The sequence below is a fragment of the Channa argus genome, chromosome 8 (assembly GCF_033026475.1).
Source record: "Channa argus isolate prfri chromosome 8, Channa argus male v1.0, whole genome shotgun sequence".
NCBI lineage: Eukaryota > Metazoa > Chordata > Actinopteri > Anabantiformes > Channidae > Channa > Channa argus.
In genome coordinates, this window is record NC_090204.1 from 15,274,306 (window position 1) to 15,297,303 (window position 22,998).

Below are 22,998 nucleotides of genomic sequence, written 5' to 3' on the forward strand. Positions count from 1 at the left end.
GTAGAAAGGTAACAAAGACAAGTCTGTTTTTTAACTGTCCATCAACATAAATTACAAATGAAACACTACATGTATTTTTCCAATTTACCATCACATATAATTTACCTTTTATACCTTTACTCACTTGCTAATATGTTTTTGAAATATATGTTTCAAATATAACTTTTCAACTGTTTTAGCAGCATAAATTAATACAATTTATATCTGCATTTGACTAAACTATTAGACTTTTTAAAATTTGTTTTTATTAGTTTTACTCAACATACGGCAATGCTTTCGTCATATTGTAGCAGTTTGAGATTTTTAGCTATTTATGTAAATATTGTCACATGTCATCCCAAATTATGGCTTTTAAACACTATTGTAACATTTCAAATGTTTTCATTGTCTCTCTCTGTAATCTGTGTTCATTCCACCACGCTCTCATCCCACAGATGCTTCCTTAGGCATCATATTTTGCTGCTTTGTACATCCTTTGGCATATTATATTGACACCACAAGTACCCTTTGGCATTATTTTGATGCTGCAGGAACGACTTTTTATAATGTAATGTAATGTTATGTTAAGAGACAAGAGGGTTAGGCACAAAAACCAAGGTAAGGTTAGGTTACACGATAAATGACATAAAAACAAAATGCTACAAACAGTGTCAACGGCCCACATGTACTTCCTCACTACAGTAACCACATTATGTTACGATCATCATTAACGCGCACATCATTTTACAGTAGATTCGAACAACGGCCCCCTGTGGAAACGTTTTGTGTCTTGCTGTACCATCCACCACCCTGTCCACCTCACAATGACACTTTTTCACTTTATAGACTATGTCATTACTTAAGGCGTCAAATGTTGAAGCCTTGGGTTTCCAATGTATTATGCCGATGCGAACTGGTACCCTCACTGTCAGCATGTAACGCAGAAGGGACTGGACAAGTTGGCTCTTTTTGACACCTTGGGAGTGAGAATGGTCTGGTTCATTCTCATTATCTCATGAGTGATCTGTGGTGTAATATGATTCTCAAGTGGGGAAGTTGTCTATATTTCACAGACAAACATGGTGAACAAATGAAGAAACTGCTCCTTATTAATGAAGAAGAAAAATGCAAGAATTTTTTCTGAAGCAATGTTACAAAGTTTCCCTGTAACAGAGTAATCAGCAAATACAATTAGTTGAAAATAACATCAAAATGATATATAAAACACCTGTTATCTCATTTTGTTGAAGACATTTCCACTTTTAAGATCAGCAGAAATCTACTGTTTCACTCAGTTTTCAAATTTTTTTTTATATTTTAATATTTATATTTATATTTTAATATATTATATTGTTTATATTTATATTATATTTAATATTTTTAATATTTTTAAACACTTACTAGTACTTAGCATGAGAACACAATTATGGTACATATGCTTAAAAAGGCATAAAGGTCCAACAGAATGAAGCATCACAATAAAACAATTGCCTCATTGATGAGAGAATCCCCCATCTAATCATGGAGAAGGAAGTGGTGGCTTCAAAGTAGATGGGGGTGTATCAGCTATTGCAGTCTCGTCTGTTTTGTCTGAGGCCTGGGTCCTGATGGAAGACTGTGTGAACCTGCGAATGGTGTCACTGAAAGATGGGTACAATGTCATGATAGAACCCCGAGACCAGTCGAGACGGGGACTGATTCTCTTAAGAACGGATCTGCGAAACAAGATATATACCCATGGATCCAGGATCTGGTTCCAGGTGACGAAGCGTAACCATAGCAGTAGGTTTCCTTCATTGAGATTGGCTGTGGACAGCACAGTGTATGCAATAAAGACCTGGTGGTGGAGGGTTTGGTGGACAGAGAAAGAGGTGGCAGAAAGGGTGACATTGGTTAACATTTCAAATGCACACAGGCACACTTGTGATCACAGACCAGGCTAATTTTGCTATGGACCTTCTGAAGCAGTGGCTGCTGCAACACAATTATCCTCTGTGCTTTGGGTTTGCTGCACCACTTGAGTGATGTGGGTGTATGAAAAAAATAAATCAGTCACCTGCTGGCTGGAGTTTGCTTTCAATGACTTTGGAAAGAACCAATCACCAATAACATCAGATGTATCTGGCTGCAGACAAAGATGGTGAACAGACGACCTCAGGAGGAAGTCGTAAGTATTAGCTGAAAGATATTAATTTCTGCAGAAGATGGGCCTGAGACAAAGATAGTTTGGGTTAGGCATTATGGTTGAGTGGTTAGGGTTAGGGGAAGTTATTAGTCCAGGTACAGTAGTAAGCCCCAGAAACGTCTTAAAAACACTAACTTTTTATTGTATAATATGTATATAGTATAATAATACTTATGCAATTAACTTCACGTAACACAGTCTTTTGTGAGGTTACAACATGCTAACAATTTCCTGTGGTATTGTTTTGTGGTATTTTAAAATTATTTCCTGTGATACAGTGTCTGAACTATTGGATGCAAGTCTTGAGATAAAGTCCAAACCAAGGTTTTAGTTAGACAAACTTTTCTCAGAGGCGGAGGTGCTCCAGAGCCCGAAACAGCTCAAGAATCGTAGTTTTTCAGGGTCCAAATAAGCTTAGTGGCTAAGGAAAAACTATCTTGTACGATTGCAGCAAGGCTAACACAAGCTCTGTGGATCCACCAGGACTAAATATGGATATCTTTCACTGTGATAAAAATCATCAGGGCCATTGTATCTAGTGGACAATTTTCTTGATGTTAGCCCTTCTCTGTTGGGATTTCTGCGGCTCTGTTCTCACGAAATGTTTGTGTAACTAAATAAAACTACAATCTGCTAAATGTTAAAATATCATGCTTCGGATGAAAAACCACCTGTGTTTGAGAGAATGAAAGCAATAATAATAATAATAAGATAATAAACATGACAAAGGCCTAAAACTATTGCAATTAAATGTTTATTAACCGAGTTATATTAGATCCCAGATGGGCGCTGGCTGCATTGTAAACGTGCAAATCCCAGTGATACTGCAAGCTTATAGGTTATGATTTACAAGACGCAGTAAATCATAACCTAGGTTCAGTACATCAGATTACTCAATACACTGATGTACTGTACAAATCAGATGTTTAGGACATAGTGACACGGCCAAAGTTGCAGTATGATGGGGGTTAGCAGTGTTCTAGTTGCATTCTCTCCACCTTTTTTTTTTTTTTTACTTTTAACTTTACTCGCCTTATTTGAGGCACTTGATGCAAGATGTATATCCAGGGGTCAAATATCTGATTGCAGGTAGCCATTCGTATGTAGAACAAAAGAGTTTCATCAGTGACAGGAACAGCAGTCACCGCGCTCTTCAGAATGGTTATCTGTGCAGGGTGTCATACAACTGAGGTTAGAAAAGATTGCATAAAGATAATTGCTGCATTCAGGGACTTGGACCCTACCACTTCTTATTCTGATGTGCTTAATTTAAAGTCCGATTGTTGTCAATTGGTATTCTTCAACAGGCAGTAGACTCAAGGCTATTGCTTTGGCCACAGACCCATACCTTATGATTTCTTTGGCTATTGGGGACATGGATTCTCAAGACATCAAGCTATCAGTGATCTAATTTTGATTGATTTGAAATATTGGAAGAAAGTGAGATCAGAAAACTTTGCCCATTAAATACTTAAATAAAATATTACATTACTGAAGTTAAATACAATATGAGGCACGATATTTCTTTTTCCTTACTCAAAAAAAATAAAAATAAAACAAACATATATATCGCTTGTTTTTTTTTATAAAAGATGATAATGTCTGGGGGGAGGGTAGACCACAGAGAGACCATAGCATTCTTTGCACTCACTTTTCCAAGCAGTGGGGAACAGCCTCTCTCTAGGAAGTGCCACAAAAAGTCTTGCCTTCATGAGAAAGTGAGGGGCAGTAAGTTTTGAAGCATTCTTATTTATTAATGACATTTATTGTGAGAATTACCTGCAAGACTGTGCAGGGAGCATGGTGGTGCATGAAGAGCCAAGCAGAGCTGCCAGTGAGACGAGGGCTGGAGTGACATGCTACTGTAGATGTATTATGAAAAGTGAATACATTTTCAGTACTCAATAATATTTAAACATATTAATTAAATTCTGGTAATAAAAAGATAAGTGTATTTGAATTATAACTTGTACTTTAATTGCATTTGCAAATAAATATGTCTGAAACTGTATTTATTGACCTGTTGAACCTGATATTTCTCATTACATCACCAGTTACACTGTTGACTGCAATGGAAAAAAATAAGGAGCTACAAAATAAAAGCCCAACTATTTTATTTGTAGATTTCCCTTAAAAGTAGTGTTTCTCATGCTCTGCCAAATGTCTCATCTCAACCAGGACCAGCATTAAGGGACCCTTTGATCTAAGCTTAGAACAAAAGGCATTTAGATCAGATCATCGGGTTAAGAGGTTACATTGCACAGGAGAAATGAAGCAAAAAAAGATGCGGGGAAAAGAAGCTTAGGAGCTTGTGATGCCTCATTTGAAAGGCCAGCGTTAATAACAACAGTTGGATAAATATGGCACGCAGCTCCCTGATAAATAAAAACCACATAATTTGGAACTCTGAATGCATTTTATCTTCCCATCAACCACTGTATGAGTGATGTTTCTTTGAAACTTCTCAATATATAGCAACATTTAAGAAAAGGAACTTTTATACGGTAGGCATAGGCATACCAGTCTTATCACTGTACAACACACACTGTCACAGACCACAGATTATAGTGGAAGCCCCACACTCTTTTACACAAGTTGAAATAAGGCCACAGACAGTTTCTTCCTGTCGAGTGTTGGTCCATAGCAAGTTAACAATAAGCTTAGAGTCATTGCAGAAATGGCTTAAAATAACTGCATCTTTTTTTAATTACGACAAAGGTCATGCAACTCAGGGAACCAGAAGTTAGAAACTTTAACATTACTCTTATTTTTCAGTAAGAGTCAGTGTTTTTGAGACTGCTTAGGTGCACACATACACACACTATTCACACTATACATACACAGAAAGAATGAATTTACATTATACTACTTAAGCAGGATCAAACGGTGGGTTTTATTTCTGGCTTTATCCTTTTCCTTTATTGCAGATCTAAACATAGTACACACACACACAGGGTGAACTCACCAGCATGGGGCACCAGCAGACAGTAGCGATGATCATTATCAAAATGAGCTGAACCATCATCTCCACTTCGTAGTCTCTGCGTCTCTGCTTCCTGTTCTTTCCACAGCACACCTTGATCAGGGTCACCACACTCACTGTGTTCAGCAAAAAGGACAGGGCGATACTGAATAACCCAACCAGCGAGAAGAGCAAGGAGAAGGCCTGGTCGTTTCCCTTAGAGCTGATGTAAAAAAAGCACCAAGAGCCTGGTTTCTGCATGTGGTACCGGCCAAAGCCCATTAACGGCAGCAACGCTATGCAGCCGGCAATTAACCAAACCATCAGCACCATGGTGATTGTCCGTCTCTTGGGCATAGTGGAAGAGCGTGCAAATGGACAGTTGATGCCAATAAAGCGCTCTATGGCCATAGAAGCTCCAAGCAGCAGTGGACTCAGTCCATAAAACACCATGGACATGCCCATGAAGTTACAGAAGTGGCAGTTGGGGTCTATTGTGCGCCAATTAAAATGCGTAATATGGAAGGACACTACAATGGAACCTGTGACAAGAAGACCCATGAAGTCGGTGACCACCAGACCACCTAGGAAGATCAGGAAGAAAGAGCGTGAGCGGCTGTGTGTCTGCCGGAAGGACTGTAGGAGAACTACTAAGGCAATGAAATGAGAGGTAAGACCCAAAGCACTGAAGATGGCTGAATAAGCAGGTCTGGCGATGGAGCGAGACTCAAATTCCTCGAATGGGGGATTGTTCGGGGAGTAGCAGTTTGTGTCGTTTTTAAACGACGAGTTTGTGGTGTTCATGGTGGCCAGTGGGTGCAGATTCACTGATTTCAGACAACTTGAAGATGGATTCCTTTAAAAAAAGAAGAAGAAAAAAGAAACTTTGTTAATAATGAAAGGTCTGGCTTACAGCAAGATGACAGGTCTTTTAAAACAATGGAGCCAAAATGGCACCCAGTTTCACATTCAGTTTTTGCAGTAAACATGCTAAAATCACACCTTTAAACTGGGCACAAACAGGGTCACATAGAAAAACATTAGGGGTGTGTTAGGTTAGGGTTAGAACTCAATAAAGATGTTAGCGTTAGTAAATAAGCTGCAGTCTTCCTTAAAAATCTGTTCTTATTTATCATTATGTCAAGGGTCACATGCTTTGTGTCACATGACTATTGCAATGACATCATTTTTCTGTGGTGGCCGGTACAAACAACATACTCTTTAGTATTAAAAAGATTACAAATAGTCAGTAAGCATTCCTGGACATCATCCAACCATTTTCTGTAGCCACTTATCCTGTTCAGGGTCATAGGGGGCCTGGAGCCTGTCCTAGCTTTCATATGGCTAGATTCAGGATACGCTTTGGGGCCAACAAACAGAGACATGCACAAACACACAACCATTCACATTCACACCCACAGGCAGTTAAGAGTCACCAATTAGTCACCAAAGACATGCACGTCTTTGGACTGTGGGAAGAAACCAGAGTACCCAGAGGAACACAAGCACAGAGAGAACATGCAGACTCCATGCCAGAAGGTTGAAGACGGCTGCTTGATTCAAACCTGGTAGCTTCTAGCTGTGAGGCTGCAGCACTAACCACTTCACCACCGTACTGTCAGATATTTACTTATCTAATTTTTGTGCATTGAAACAGAGAAAGTAAGAACAGAGCAACGTAATACAATAAACACACTGTTAGAATTGGTGGCAGTGTCAGGGGGCTGTTAGTGGCTGATTTAGTCCCCCCAATGCTGACTACATGACTAAAGCTATGCAGTGTGTACATACTACCCACACAAACACATGAAGGCAGCGACAGCATGAAACAGTGGAGTGAGTGACACAGAGGCTGAAACAAAAGAGCTGGCATATCCTGGCAGGAAATGCAGTTATGTTAACAGGAAATAAACACATAGTGTCCTCATTAGCTTATGATGTTGTCTCTAGTGGCCTGTGGCAGTGAGAAAGTACTGACAGCGAAGTGGAGGTTCACGTTAGGTCAGTAAAGTGAAACCAAAGAAAAAAATGAATAATTTTCTCTACATAAATTAAAGGTTTGGGATATTGATAGCAGACTGAAAGAAAATAATTCCATTTGGTTATCCCAAAAAATTCAAATAAACCCATACAATGCCTTCATTTGTCCATAAACAATACAGAGAGACAGGAAACTAGGGCAGAGCCAGAAGCCTGTGACATGCACTGAAAGTCTACCAGTTGGGACTGTAGTCATTGCAATTAACTACTTTAACTGAAAGCCACATACCTACAATGCCTTTGCTTTTTATTACAAAAAAAAAAAAATTCCGTTCATCCTGAGTAATTGCAGCTTATTGGAAGTCTCTCCGCAATCACACTGTGGGCTTAGCGTCCTCTCTGCATCCTCAGACCTAGTATCATTGGATACTAGGTGCAAACACTTCTGTTAGCTATAAATAAATGTTGTGTTTGTGTAGGTGCAATGTTTTTCAAGATCAGGTGCAACAAATGGGAAATGATGTAAGCTAGTGTCACAAAGTGAAAAACGGTAATCTGTGTTTCTTAATTGGCTGCCCTAATGGAAGTGTAAATGTACATTAGACTGAAACTAACAGCTCTAGCCACCGTGCATGTTGGTGCTAGTGAGTGATAATCGTTTGGATACTCTGCAATTTGGTACAAAGAACAACAATGTGAAAATCCCCATACAGGAATTTCCTGGATATTGTAATTTTCGTGATTTGTGTAAGCATTTCCTCTCAATTGTTTATTTTGCATACTTTAACCTCCAAAAAACAGGAACTTCTCAAAATAACAGATAGTCGCAGCAAAAAACGTGCAATGATTAGTCTATGCTGCATGTGCAGTGGGCTGCACGTCCTCTCATATTCTCCAAATTATCTTGGTGAATTTAAGAACAATATACAATTTTGACATTCGATCACATGACCATGCATAAAGTTATCATGTGTGATCATGTGTTCTTATCTGTATTCGTCATTGGGCAGTTCTAACCTGTAACTAGGTTCAAGTTTTATTCAGAGAGGAGCAGTGTTGCAATATGAGAAGCTTATGTGACAATAACTGGAAGAAGCCCCAAAACCTTTAGGGTAAGATTTTTTTAAGAAGATACAATTTGCATCTTGTGCTAAAAGCTAATGAAACTGCTCTCCATTCTTAAATGAAAAAACCAGCATGAGAAGAATGATGCTTGGTGCCAGCTCTGGTGTGACCCCTAAAAACCTTTTTAAAGTGCCATTAGCCAAGAGTGCCTGTTAAAATCCACAATCAATATGTCAAATTCAAAACTGCTTCACTAAGGCGGTTAAATGGCTACATTTTTATACTAATGGAAAAACACAGCAACCCAATCATGTGCAGTGCATCTTGGATAGCATGGAGAATGCTGAGGGGGTCGAAAAGTAAAGTGTTGAACTAAAAATGACTAACTTTCCCGAAAGACTGAAAACACATTTCTTTCCGAACGTAAAACAGATGAATGTCCACAAGACCTTATTTTTTCAAATGGAGCTGCTGCACTAAAGCCTACGTCTTGGATTTTAAACCTCAAATTTTGTATGATGCGATATAAACAAATAGATTTCCATCCCAAATGCACATGAAAGTGAGCAGTACATAAAAGCACATGCCCAACAACAAAAAGGAATTTGGTTAACCAAGCCAAATTCCTTTGCAAACAGAAACATCAAAGCCCGAGGGTTTAACTAGCTCTTTTTAAGATCCACTCTTTACTAGAAAAATTCCATCACATTGATCTAATTGCTCTAAAAGTATTGATATCAGTAACATTACCAATATGGATGCAATGCTAGACAGCTTCCCGGAAAATACTGACACCCTGTTGTTGCTGTTAGATCATTTTGTGGGTTTGATTAGTGTAAATAGTGACTTTTAGTTCCTTGACAATGTGGACTGAAAGGTTGAATATCTTATTCAAAAAAAAATATAGAATGTTTATATTTCTTTTCAATATATGACACATTAGCATTTTCTAACACTTGACAACCCTGATATCATGGATTCTACACTGAAATACAGTTATTTTATTAAAATGGATACTGAACGTTCGGACCCAAAACTGTTTAGCAGCTCTTTTCCACAAAACCAGTGTTCAGATGTTTTGTCAATGAATGGCGGACTTTTTAAAAGTTTATCTTAAAATTAGAGCATGACTCACAGTAAATAATAATAATTATTTTTCAAAACTAAAGTCTTTACTTGGATGCATTAGCAAATACAAAATGAAACTGAATGAAAATGAAACTCTAAAGCTGAAAAAATGCACCGGGTGCTGCTGGGTGCCCTAACAAATCACAATCATATAACTTTATTTAATTGTTATGTACCATGACAAAAAATGTTTATGTTTATGTAGAAATATCACAACTAAAGTCCTTAGTGTGTAAATTCATTCCTCATTCCATATTCTAAATTATACAATTAAATAAAATGTAAATGTTCTATTCTTCCATTTGGATATGGATCATCATAAACTCCCCTAAAAAACTGTGTGTAGGTTCAGGTAATCAAGGCATGCCTTACCACCACAGAAGTTCTTGCAAAAAACCAAGATGACTCTCTCAAATGAAAAGTCTGCACAACACACAGTGATTACAGGAGCAACAGAGAAGCATGTCACACCGAGCGTCATCTGATGGAATTAAAGTCCTACAGGAGGCTGGTCAACTGCACTCCCTTCCCCCAGCTGTCCCGTCTTTCACAGCAGCACACAAACTTATCTCCCCACAAGCGGTCGCGCATGCCTTTAAGTCAGTTCCCTCCCAGGAAGACAAAGGGGAAGATCCCAGGAAGACAGTGTTTTAGGCAGGAGAACAAGTGACAAACAACAGTCAGTATGCTTATAAAAATAAAAGTCACAAGCTTTGACTGTCTAAGGATTAATAGCATTGGTTTCTTTCTGCGCAAATAGTGAAAACAATCACTATGACACTAGTTATTCCTAAAAAGACTTTTGTTGACTTGAATATCGTGCAAATTGAATAACTGGCCTCAGTCAGAGCATGCAAGGCTATTCTTAAAAAAGCTGGGCAAACCATCAGAAGAGGTTTTCAATGGTTTGGTTTTAGTTATTAAATAATCTTCTGACTTCTAAACATTTTACATAACTGAGTAAGACATATGTGATGCAGATGTGCATGTTGGCTGCCAATTAGCTAAGAGAAAGTGGGTAAATCAGTCACGAGGAGGATCTGGAAGGAATGAAGGTGAAAGAGAGATGATGATAAAATAGTTGCTGCTGTATGTGTATTAGAAGGCAGCTTAGCATAAACACTGGGAAACAACTCCATTACCAACACGTAAGGCGACATCTTTTGATGGGCAGGCTGCATTTGTGTACAATTACCACCGTGTGGTTGTTAAGCAACTGTAGGCTAAGATGATGTACAGTGTCTATTATTAAGCTCGAGAGCTAGGAGAATGGTACGTGGATAACGTTTTGTTTATTCTTGAAATTCCTATTCCACAAAGGTCCAAAAATAAATAATAGTTTTTTCCTTTGGCCCTTCTCTACTCCAACACACACCCACACACACATGCTGGAAGTACAATGAATATTATCGTCTAAAAAATGGTTTTAACAACCTCACTTAAAGGTATTAAGTGAGGTTGTTAAAACCATGTTAAAACTGTGACAAGAGTCACAGGTTGGCCAGCCGCAAAAGCAATAATAGCCTCAGAATTTTTCCCTGATTGGATCTAATCTGGGCCTTTTTCCAACTGGGAGAGCAAAAATGTGCAGAGGAATAACACTGATTGGTGACATAATACGATACGGTACCATCATTGTACCCATTCTCATTTCTACTTTTGGCCCTATGGAGTGTGATTTGATGCTAAACTTGCCCGGAAGTGGTGCAGTCGCCTTCAGCTGAGGAACGTTGTGTACATTATGAAAATGTTTGCGTTTCTTGTTATTTTCTGATCTTGTGTTTCACACTTTTATTAATTTCAGGCTCAGTTACTGTATCTGCCTTTCTTCAGACCTCAGCCACAGAAAACGATCTTCATCAGCTGCTCCACCTCCAAAAACCATGTTGCACCTGCCATATCCATTTAAAAAAGAACACTTCTATTATGAGAGCAACACAGAGCTGCTGTTTATCATTCATTTGACATGCAACAACAAAAAACAAAACAAATGGATGCCTTGTCTAGTCCATCAGTGTCTGATACTGACACTAAAAGCACCACATGGCATTATTCTGAAACTTACAGTTTCCAATTGACTCAAATGTTAACCTGCTGATGGCACAAGTTGTAGCCCAGTGCAGTTTACAATAAGCCCCATGAAGACATTCTCTGGGAGGAGTCATTGTAAAGATGGATTTATTTCCCGCTCTAAATTCCACATTCAAGTTTTTGTATTGATATCATCAATTTTCAATGAGAATTGGGGATGTTTGACTGAATACACATCAAGTCAGTATGTGTTGCACTTATATGGGTCAGGATTCCAGTAAAGGCCAGGGTCAAATTCTTTCCGTTCTTGTTAAGATAAGGACCAGCATGCATCCATCTTCCAGTCTCTATGAATAATTTTTGAATCTGGGCCCAACTTCCCATTTCGGACCTCACTGCCAAGCAGCTTGATGTCAGTGATGAAGCTCCTAAAAGAAACTTTTACACAGTTAAATGTTAGCTAATTAGCAGGTTTCATCTCATATGACCTCCACCTGACCAGGTGGCAAAGAGTCATCAAACCAACTTTGCTTCACAGACCAAGAAAGCCAAGCGGCGCTTCTACTTCCTCCGCAAATTGAACATGAGAAGAGCTGCTGTACCCATCACATGCTCCTTCTCCTTTCCTATCAATTCGTCTTCATGTCTGGAACGTATGGCAGAATTGACAATAAAGTTGACTTTGAATTTTGAGTTTTCCTTTTTGTGAGGAGCGCAATTCAATTAATGACCAAGACTAGCCACGAACTAGCCATGACACGTACACACCATGACTGTGGCTGCAAGGCAAGAGATCACAACCATGTAGTTTCTCAAACCAGCCAATTAGAAAACAACAGGACAACAACTGCTGTAGCTGTTATCAGCACTCAACAAGCGTTCTCTACAATGTCTTTGCTCCTAGTCATATTCATACAATTTCTTGGCATTTGCTTTTCGAGTTCTGTATTATATTTTTCCTAATAAAAGACAAGCAGGAGTTTAAGTATAGTAAATGATCTAAAGTGCAGAAGAACAGCACAGTGAGGGCACTGACTTTATCCGGCCTATCTGTGGGATAAGGTTGATGTTTGGCTCGAAAAGGGGAGAAAGCATTTTCCCCCATCCACTTCCCATATGGGATGAAAGGCTTTAGACAGTGGACGACAGTTAAACAATCGTTCTGGCTTTATGAGTCAAGATTTGAGAGAAAACAGTTGCAATGCAGACTACAGTATACATAACAGAAGAATCACATATTTGTGAGTCTTGCATACGTTTCAGTTGTATTGCTTATAGGTGACATATAATGTTCTGCTGTTTTTGTGTGTGAACTTTTATGACCACTGAACACTCATGAAATAGACTAAACACAAACACATCTTGAAAACACCATTAATTTGTCAACAAATGTGCAGCAAGAAGAAAAGAAAATCTGTAAAGTATAAAAACTGGAAAATAAAGAGACCAGACAAACAAAACCAGACGAGTTATGCAAATTGTGAAAAATGCCTGAAAGTCTCATAGAACTGAAGCGAAAGAAAGAAAAAACAGATTCCAAGTAAAGGTAGTGAACATATTTTTAAACATACTCATTAGTTTCCTGGCCCCAAAAATGTCACCACCTGGATTTAATGTAACTAAGCAAAGAGGTAAGAGCCTTTCATTGGATAATAACTGCAGTTGTTCAGTCCTTAAGCAACAAGTAACCTTGTGAGATTTCAGTAGCTCATTCTACCATCATTGGATCACCGGAGGATGACCGGAGGAGTTTTGCCTGGTGTCTTCTGTGGGACTACCAGATATTGTGCTCTGGCAGAGCGCAGCAGACGGAAGAGATAGTAGACCTGAGTGAGGGAGTTGAGGTTAGCAGGAGCTATTGAGTTGATCGCAGTGTAAGCACGAGACAGAGCTTTGAACCTGATGTGTGCAGCTACAGGAAGCCAGTGCAGAGATCTGCCATAAAAAGCAGCAGTCCCACTGAACATTTGTGCAGGCAGATTATGACAACCCATGTTTTATTACTAATTTATTGGTTATCTGAGACATCAGTCATCAGTCTGTAAGGCCAATGACACAGAGCAAAGGGGAAGGTCAGGTCATCGCTTTGTTAAGAGCAGTCTCTGTGGAAAGCCAGTCCAACGACTTCCACCAGTGATCTTTACCAAAAGAACATGTGAGACTGAAGTAGCTGTCACACAAAACCTGTTGCTCGCAGGTTTGTTCACGTGGAATGAATTCAGGAGGTAGGGATGAAAACCCTATTTGTCTGTTCAGGATGGAGGACTTCCTTGTTACTGTAAGCGCTACCATAAACTAATGAATCATCAGAATTGAAATCAACAACAGTAAAGATATTGTAACCTGTTTTTATTGGGAGGATCAGGTGGATGTTTTGCTCCAAAAAAGTGGAGCAGTTGTTTTCTCCCATCCAGACAACTGAAAACAGTTAAATAAGTCTTTTTGGTTTTATCAGTCAGGACTTGAGAGAAAACAGATGCAATGCAGAGTTTAGCAAAGATTAGAGACATAAAGTTAAAGAAGAAAACAGTTTAGCTTTTACTTTCACATATTTGTGAATCTTACATACATTTCAGCGTGTATTGCTTATAGGTGACATATCAATTTCTGCTTTTTTTGTGTCTGAGATAGACTGGAGACATGTCCAGGGTTTACCCTGCCTTTCACCATATGACAGCTAGGATAGGGTCCAGCACCCCCACCAAAACAGAACAACCAGCGTGTTTTTGCTATGGAGTTGTGCTTTACATTTGCAGAACATTTCTGAATTTGGTTGTCTAAAAAAACCTTTGCAGAAATGTTTTAAAAACCTGCAAAAAACAGACTGATGATGCGTTTAACATCTGCTTTGGTTGCATTTCTTTGCAAAAATTTGCAAAAGTGTGATTTGTAAAGTGTAGACACACATTAGCCCAGCAAAAAAAAAAAAAATTTTTTTTTATTGTCTTCAAATTGACTACATCCTGTGTCATAGGATACCGGAGGATGAAGACTAAAGCCTTAAGAACATAAAACATGTCACTATCAACAACAAGGCAATCTACAAAGCATTGCTGTTTAACAAGGTCTTTGCTGTGTCCCCCCGTCTCCAAAATCGAGCATCCAGCTGCTTATTACAAAGAAACAGGCTGTGTTAAGTTTAGGTCTGGCAGCCTTAAGGGTCAGGTGCTAATGTCGTTATGCAGCCACTACTTCCTCAGATCAGAGCTATCTGCCAAGAAAGATGTCGGTCTTGTAACACTTGACTGTAGAGGTCAAAGGCGAGAAACCCACCTGTGAATTTAAGATGTGTTCATTTTAAAACACCCTTGTTTAATACAATTACTTAGTGCAGGTTTGTGCAGAGATATCTTCACCATCTGCACAATTAACTGCAAGGCATTTAGTCAAAAACCTTAGTTGCCTGTTAAGACCAAAAGGACATTGGACATTTTGAGGTGCATGGACAAGTAACACTACAGCGTGAAGAAACAAAGCGGCACAATGAAGGATTCACCGCACAAGTTAACTTCATGAATTTCTGGGCTGACAGTGGGCACAAAGCTTATTTATTCTGCGTGAGCCTCAGTCGGACGTGCATCATTTTCGTCACGCTCCCCCATCAGGTCAATGCACATTACAAAAGCATTTTTCACACTAAAATGGCAAAAAATACATCACATGATGTATCTACAGATGTAAAGTCTTAAAGATTGAGAATGGGGAGATTGTGATTGTTTCAGGAAGAGAGACGACGACCTAGGCTAAAGGGAGTCGTGCATATATGGGAATTTCATTTGAGACAACTCTTGCAGATCTTCTGCTTAAAGGTCTACACAACACCCAGCTGACCTCAGGCTCCCGCAGACGTTTTACGGTTTCCAGACACGCAGTTATAACTCACTGGCCAACAGGAGCTTTATGGAAACCATAAAGTCTGTCTAAAGATGTAAAATGTTCTGCTCTGATTCCAGAAATACGTTGTATTGAAGTCTCCACACAGACAGCTCTATTCCTTAAAAAAACAGTGGAAAAAACAAAGGGTTTTGTCTCGTTATTCTGTGCTGTTTAGTTAGGTGACATCACCTCACACCTGTTTGAAGTGAGCATTACTGACCTCCTGCTCCTTCCTCCATTCACCTTTCTTCCCCTCAGCTCATTTCATTGACCCCTTCTTAAAATGTCAAATCATTTATAACCTGCATATTTACAAAACTATACTTTTCTCTAAAAATTTAGACGTGAGTGACACAGAATAACAAATTTGAGAGAAACACAGAACTTAAGGGCAATACATTCTTCAGACTCTACATAACCAGCTTGGTCTCTGCTGATGTGATTATATCCACCCAGTAGCACTGAGACGGTAAATTCTACAGTGCCAATTCCAAAAAAGGTTGGAAGTTGTGAAACCCTAAATAAAAACCAGAATCCACTGATTTGCTAATCTCATCAACTCATTTTCTATTCACAATAGAACACAAACAACATATCAGATGTTCAAACTGAGACATTTTACCATTCCATGGAAAACATTAGCTCATTTTGAATTTGGTGGCAGTGACACATCTTAAAAGAGTTGGAAGAGGGTGACGTTTAGCGTTGTGTAACATTCCCTCTTACTGGTTGATGAGATTTGCAAATCGTGGCATTTTGTTTTTATATACGGTTTACACATCAACTTACAAAACCGAGCTTTTTTGAGATTGGGGTTGTATTACAGTCCAGCTCCAGCTTTGACAACTTAAAAATGATTCTGGGGGAATTTTCTCAACAATATGCAAACTTGGGCCAGATTGTAGTAGAGTAGTTGGCACCCAGACTTCTATCTCTCTCTTAACCCAAATTCCCATACAAGCACACACACACTGCGCCCTCTCTCTCTCTCACACACACACACGGAAACACACACACACTGCGCCCTCTCTCTCTCTCTCTCTCTCTCTCTCTCTCTCTCTCTCTCTCTCTCTCTTTCACACACACACACGGAAACACACACACACATACACACACACTGCGCCCCCTCTCTCTCTCTCTCTCTCTCTCTCTTTCACACACACACACAGAAACACACACACACACACTGTGCCCTCTCTCTCCCTCTCACATACACACATGGAAACACAAACACACACATCCTCCTTTGTTTGTTTTCATTTTAAATAAACACACTTGAAAATACTGTCCCACATTTATCAGCCATAACTTGATGTAATTGAGATCATCAGTCTCTCACATCACTGTGGAGGAATTTTGGATCATTCTTCTTCACAACAATTTTGGACCATTCTTCTTCACAACACGTCCTGTGAAGGAACTTCACAGGACATCCTAAATTAGGCCATTCCAAAACCTTGATTCTTTTATATTTTAGCCGTTCTGATGTAGATTTATTGATGTGCTTTATATCATTGTCCTGTTGCATGACCAAGTTTTGACCAAGCTTTAGCTGTTGGGCAGATGGCGACACATTTCTCTATAGAATACTGGCCCAAATCATCTCTCGACCACTGCAGTGTTTGACAGTCGGTATGAGGTCTTTCCGCTGAAATGCTGTGTTTGGTTTTTGCCAAACATGGCAATGGACATTAGGGCCAAACAACTATACTTTGGTCTCTCTTTTGTTCCAGAAGTCGTGTGGTTTGTTCAGATGTAGCTTTGGAACCTCAGTGTTCAGTGTGCTGTCATGGACTTTAACATTTCACATGCTTACTGAGGCCTGTAGGGTCTGAGCTGTAGCTCTTGGGTATTGTGTATGTCTCTGAACATTGCACGGTCAGACTTTGGGGTGATTGTGCTGGGACATTCACTGCTGGGAAGATTGGCAACTGTCTTGAACGCTTTCTACTTTCTGCATAACGTTTCTCACGGTAAAACTTCTACGGAATGACTTCCAAATTTTTCGGAAATGGTTTTATTAACCTTTCCGGATTGGTGTGCAGCAGCATTTGTTTCTCAAAGGCAATTGCTTATATCCTTCCCACTTGGCATTGTGTTAACAAACACCTGAATGCTCTAGGCCAGCAAAGCTCTGCACACCTGCTGATGATCAGTTAATAAAATGCTAATGATTAGCAGCACCTGGCTTCAAGTTACCCTCCTAAATCATATGCAGCACTAAACTGGTAATTTATATTGTTTTTCATCTGTGGGTATATTTACCTAATACTAGAACCTGATGCTATCAGATGATATTTATTATGTTTTACACAAAAAAACAAGGGGCACTAACTTTTGCATGTGACCTTTTGTACCTTCACGCTATTCGGATAGAGTTTTCATAGATTTAGATAAAGATTTGTCTACAAGAAGTGAATCTTTCTGACTTATAACCCCACAAATATTTCACGACATACAATTCCAGGCAAAGACGTGTATGTATGTACGTAAGACGTCATGTGTGTCTCTATATTTTAAAAACAAAATGGCTTCAGTGAGAGCAACTTCTGCCCTTGGAAAGAAAACCAGTTCCTAGCAACCAAATGACCCAAAGCTCACAAATGCATGTAACTTAAGTCTAAGCAAGCTGTAAAACACAGTGGCCCTTCAGCTCACTGCAAGAAAACACAAAACACCAGTAAATTAAGTGTCACCATTTGGACTTAACGGGGGCAAGATTAAAAAAAACTCAAATAGAAAAAAACACGACCAAAAACAGAAATGTGCTGCTAATAAAGAAAACACAACCAAATACAGAAACTGACCTCAAATACAGAAAATAATACATTTCAGAAATGCACTGCTACGACACAAAGCGTGACCAAATACAGACAACACATATTATAGACATATGCTTAAAACACACAGACAAAAAGCTGCAAACAGCACATTTAGCAATAAAGGTTTCCAGAAGGCAAATTGCAATGGTTTTGTATTGTGTATTTGTAATGAAAACATTTCTTTTCCTGTCTGTGCTGTTTGCAATGTTTTTCTGTTTGCTATATGTTTCTGTATTTGGAAACGTCCTTATGTTCAGCGACAGCTGCTCATCTGACACAAATGTTCAGTTGAACTCATGGACAAAGAGGTCAAAATTAGTAGGTTAAATATCAGCGTCACAAAACAAGTCTAATGTCAGTTACGCCACAAAAATAGTCTCTAAGAGCTGACAGTGTGGTTCTTACTGAACTTATGACTAAATACTAAAAGTACTACTACTGTATCAGCATGTATTTGCCAAAAATACTTATACATTAACTTACTTCAAAGACTTGTCAGACATGCTTGTACACCACAACTTGACTGGATTCACCTGTGAGACAGTAATGTTTCTTTGGTTTTGCTACATGTTTCTGTCTTGGGTTGACTCATCTTTATTTGCACCATTTTTTTAAAATCTAGCCCTTGTAGTTTTAAATTGGTGGAGCTGTTTTCCTAATTAGCTTGGGTTTTGTACATATATGGTGAAAAAAACATTTTATATATCACGCACCTTTCAGACCAGAACATCTGCTGCGGAGAACGAAGCTACTGCTGTTGGTCTGCAGATGTGCTGCTTTTGCTTCACCTTCAGTGTGATGTTCAGATCCTCCAGCCAAAAAAACTCCCACAAGTCACTTTTTTATTTACAGTAATCAAGCTGTACAACTTACAGTAAAATGCTTCGAATATCTTCGTGGGCCCAGTGGAGAGCTGGCCATTATGCTTCTTCATTTCTGACATTATCCCACGCTTTCACAGTTCAACAGTGACACAAAGGCCACAGTTAAGCAGAAATGTGTCACAGATGTTTTTTTTGGTCATTGTATTAGAGGGCGTTTGCTCTTTTCTTTTGAAGAAAAACATGGTCCAGCTTCGCTCCCCCTATATTGGTTTTCAAAGTGGGGGCCTCCAGCGGGTGCTAGTGAGGCCAACAAAAATGTTAAAAAGGTTTTTAAGTTAAAGACTGATTATTGTTTGATTGTGTGTATTGTTAGAAAATATTGGGTGAATTAATAAGACATATTAAACTGTACCATGCCGATGAGTTATTTTTAAATAGTACTATTGGGAAGGGCCTTGGCATGGAAAAGTTTAAGAACCTGCCTGAGAAAAGCTATTAACAATCAAAGCACATCAGCTAACAAGAGGGGGAGACAGTCTGGACAGAAATTAAAAGGATACGATAAAGAATACAATACAACAATACAAATTGTCCATTGTAAAACATCCACAACCAATTACAAACTTTACAGAATTTCAGTTTAAAAAGCCCAGGTCACGTATAACATAGCACTTATATTTTACTTTATTATTGAAATAAGCTTGAATGTTTTTCATTTCAAAAACATGCTTTTCTTTGTTGTTTTTGTTTTCTGTTTTTTGTCCTTTCAGTTTGTCCTGTGAGTTCAGGGTCACCACAGCAGATCATTTGTCCGCATGAAGATTTTTACGCCGGATGCCCTTCGTGACGCAACCCTCCCCAATTTCTCCCGGGCTTGGACCAGCACTGCACAGCTAAGGATGGGAACACTTCGACATATACAATGGGAACGTTGCTTTTTTATTTTGTACTGGCTCTTAATGCAACAGGTCAAGTAAAACAAACTGTTTTCTTTTTCTTCCGTGTATTTAATGCCCCCTCCCCCGTGCTTACTCTGTTCTGACTGGCCAGCTTTCAGACATCTTCCTGTTGGTGTACTTGGCATGGAAACCCGAATAAGATGGATTTTTCATTTACAGCGAGCATTTGAACACACATTCACCTCAAGCTATAGGTCTTTGACTATGTGCAATTTTAACACCCAGCTTTCCAGAAGTATACATATTATCCCAGATCACAAACAGCATAATATGGCCTATTTAACTTACACCGGCTGTCCTGGTGGTGAACATGCACACTAAGGAATTATTACTGACATCACAAGTGTGTTCACTAAGGAGCCCCGAGAATCCTGATAGATGTGAACCTTGTAATCTTGTGTTTTAGTTTTATATCATAAAACACTGACATTGTGCACTTTTCTAGGAAGAATTCAAGTATGTATTATTAGAACTGATGATCAGATCAAGACGTGACACATTTCAGGGTACGTGCAACCCCCCATCAGTATTAGAAGCCGTATTTTTTTCCACGCCTGTGTTGTTATGGACCCAGATGAGCAGATGGGGAACAGGAATGCACTGTTACTACACAATTAGTGGCTACAACATCGCACACAAACTTATTTTGCTCCTTAAATTCATTTAAATGACACAAAAGTACACAGATGGAGAAGAGTGTTTATTATGTGGTGAACTTCAGTGGATGCAGTGGTTAGTGAACGCCTTCCTTTTACATGCTTCATACATGTGGGTTCACGGTGATTGCACATAAACATTTCAGCATGTGGAGCCTCTATGTGGTGATGTTGACCAGCTCCCTACTTGGGATCAAAGAAGTGGATTATTAATACGTCATCAGAATATTTAAGCTAAAACACAATGTTTCCTCACTTGACTTTAATGTGATTTAGACACGTACATAGGGAGGTTTTCGGGGTTTTTTATATGCTTTTTAGAGCAGAAATCAGCCAAGTGTTGTTTGAAAAGCAAAGTCCAAATTGGACTATACAATGACTGTTTGAAAGACCAGTTTTCTGAACTTATATGGCCCTTTTGTCTGTTTAACTTTACTTGTCTCGAAGACCACAAATAGCAACTGATTCCAAGTCCAAGCCAAGTCATCTAAAGCCATTCTAAGAGGATACATTCCTTCTCCTTGTATGTGCATATGTAAGAAAAAAAAAAAAAAAAACAAGACAGATGTAATCCCTCTCTCAGCTACCTTTTACTTTACTGGATAAAATACCTCATTTACAGTAAAAATATAGGAGCAAACATGACAAGGAACATTACTGTCTCTGCTCAGGAATTTTGTGTGTAAATATGTCTAAATCTGATCACCTCTTTCATGATTAGTAAATCATGGTAGTACATCAAATATTTGTAGACATTCAGTGCAGACCAGAGTTGGACTGGTTGTTAAGTAGAGCTGCTGGTGTAGAGCCAATAGGATAGTGAGAGGAAGAAATAGAAGTGGTAGTAGAAAGGTCAAAGTGAGGGGGAAAAGCACAAGCAAGAGGGAACATGAGAGAAGAGTCCCTTGCTTGGCAGCGGGAGCCAGTTTTAATAGCAGCAATCAGTCAGCAGCAGGGCTGTGCTTGGACGCAGAGAGCTGCAGATTATAGAAAATACCATAAAGACAGGAGACATGTCATAGCAGTTCTAAAATAACACTGAACAGGTAGCCACTAGAAAAGAAATGCAGAAAAATATAACACACAAGGTGTTAATAACGAAGTTTATCTGGTTTTAAGGTAACACTGAATTTGTTTTAAATTTGGCCCATCAACCACATCTGAATACACACATTCCACATGTTGGTGTATTAAAAAAAGGTGTAATTGTAGAGTAAAAAGCATTACTAAGCATGTTTCATAATGGTCTAATTAACAGAAAGAAAGCAGGAGCCTGTGAAGAAGACAATCCATTTCAATACATCATCTATGTTAATCTCTTATTTAAATCAAGCAAATTGCTCTTCAGCACGGCTGTAAGAAGGATGACATACATGGTGTTTTCCTGCAGATGGCAGCAGAGCTGTTTGAAAGAAGTGTTGACTGGGGTAGTTTTCTTCAAGAGAGGAGGGACCCAGTCAGTGAAAATGCACTTTAGAAAGTATAGATTCAGGTACAGTTTATTTTTTTTATGAGCTTTATTGTTACATTCTAAGCAATTTTAATGTGACTCTATCAATCAATCTTTCTATCTATCTCAAGATAAATGTATTTATCATGTTTCTGAGCCCTGACAGTCAGTGATAATGATTTCACAGCTAATGGAGTAGATCCATCACTTTTCCTTGGACAAATACTCTGAGGTAAGCACACGTCCTGCTTCCTCTACATTTTATGTATGTATTATAGCTCCGTGGTTGCTCATTTACACCAAAGAGATCTCGAAGCAGAGCCGCTTTCTCCTCTGTGCATCAGTAGGCATGTGCCATGGTACCCCTCTGACACCTTTACTATTCTGGCTGCACTTCAAATGTCAGTAAATCTCTTATTATAAAAGGCAGTCATAAACACCTAATGGTCTGTCATGAATATTTTAGAGCCCTGAATATCATACAGAAATGACCTCTGGAAAACAAGGCACATATCCGACAGATAACCTCCATAGCCGGTGCAACAAGAGACCCCTTTTTCTGGTTCTTTTGGCATTTTTTGTGGCATGATTGGATTGATTTGTCATTTGCAACAGAAAGAGCAGGGCCACGGGGCTGTGGATAATCCAATTTATTGCTTTGCCATTTATTACAAATTTCTGTGGCTTTTGGGTCCACTGTCACATCGATTCGTTGATTGCTTGCTTAGCTGGGTCCTAATGAGCTGCTGTCTGAATCACTGCATAATCACCGCCCTAATTCACTTCCTCGCCTACCCTTACACTCGGTCTGTTGGCTCGCCACAATTACAAAAGAATGGACTGAAACACAGCTCTCTCAGCAGACAATTAGTGACATCATCCTCGAAACAGGGTGCCATTCTGCTTATGCCACCCTACCTCTGCGAAAGTGACAGCAGAATTATCACCCCAGATTTCCAATTCAGCTGATGATGAGCTCAGAGCTGCATCATGTGCGGCGTTTAGGACTTGCACATCTTGGCATAGCTCACAAAAACAGTGGCATAGGGGGAAAGTACAGTGACTGAAGAGGTACATTTGC

At 39.1% G+C, this 22,998-nt stretch overlaps 1 protein-coding gene across 3 annotated transcripts; it reads right to left on the reverse strand.

Moving 5' to 3' along the window:
- Nucleotides 1-228: 228 nt before the first annotated feature.
- tbxa2r (thromboxane A2 receptor) lies at nt 229-9,875 on the reverse strand. Of its 3 annotated transcripts, XM_067512656.1 has the most exons (5): nt 9,672-9,875; nt 5,130-5,982; nt 3,197-3,330; nt 1,715-1,816; nt 229-1,619 (listed from the first exon to the last, which is right to left on the reverse strand). In XM_067512656.1, the coding sequence occupies exons 2-5, from the start codon at nt 5,928-5,930 to the stop codon at nt 1,499-1,501; spliced, it is 1,158 nt and encodes a 385-aa protein (XP_067368757.1). In that variant the 5' UTR covers nt 5,931-5,982; nt 9,672-9,875; the 3' UTR covers nt 229-1,498. The 3 variants fall into 3 exon arrangements, with proteins under 3 accessions (XP_067368757.1, XP_067368758.1, XP_067368759.1); XM_067512658.1 differs by lacking the exon at nt 3,197-3,330 and having other exon boundaries at nt 1,485-1,619; nt 9,672-9,874; XM_067512657.1 differs by lacking the exon at nt 3,197-3,330 and having other exon boundaries at nt 229-1,816; nt 9,672-9,874.
- Nucleotides 9,876-22,998: the final 13,123 nt, after the last annotated feature.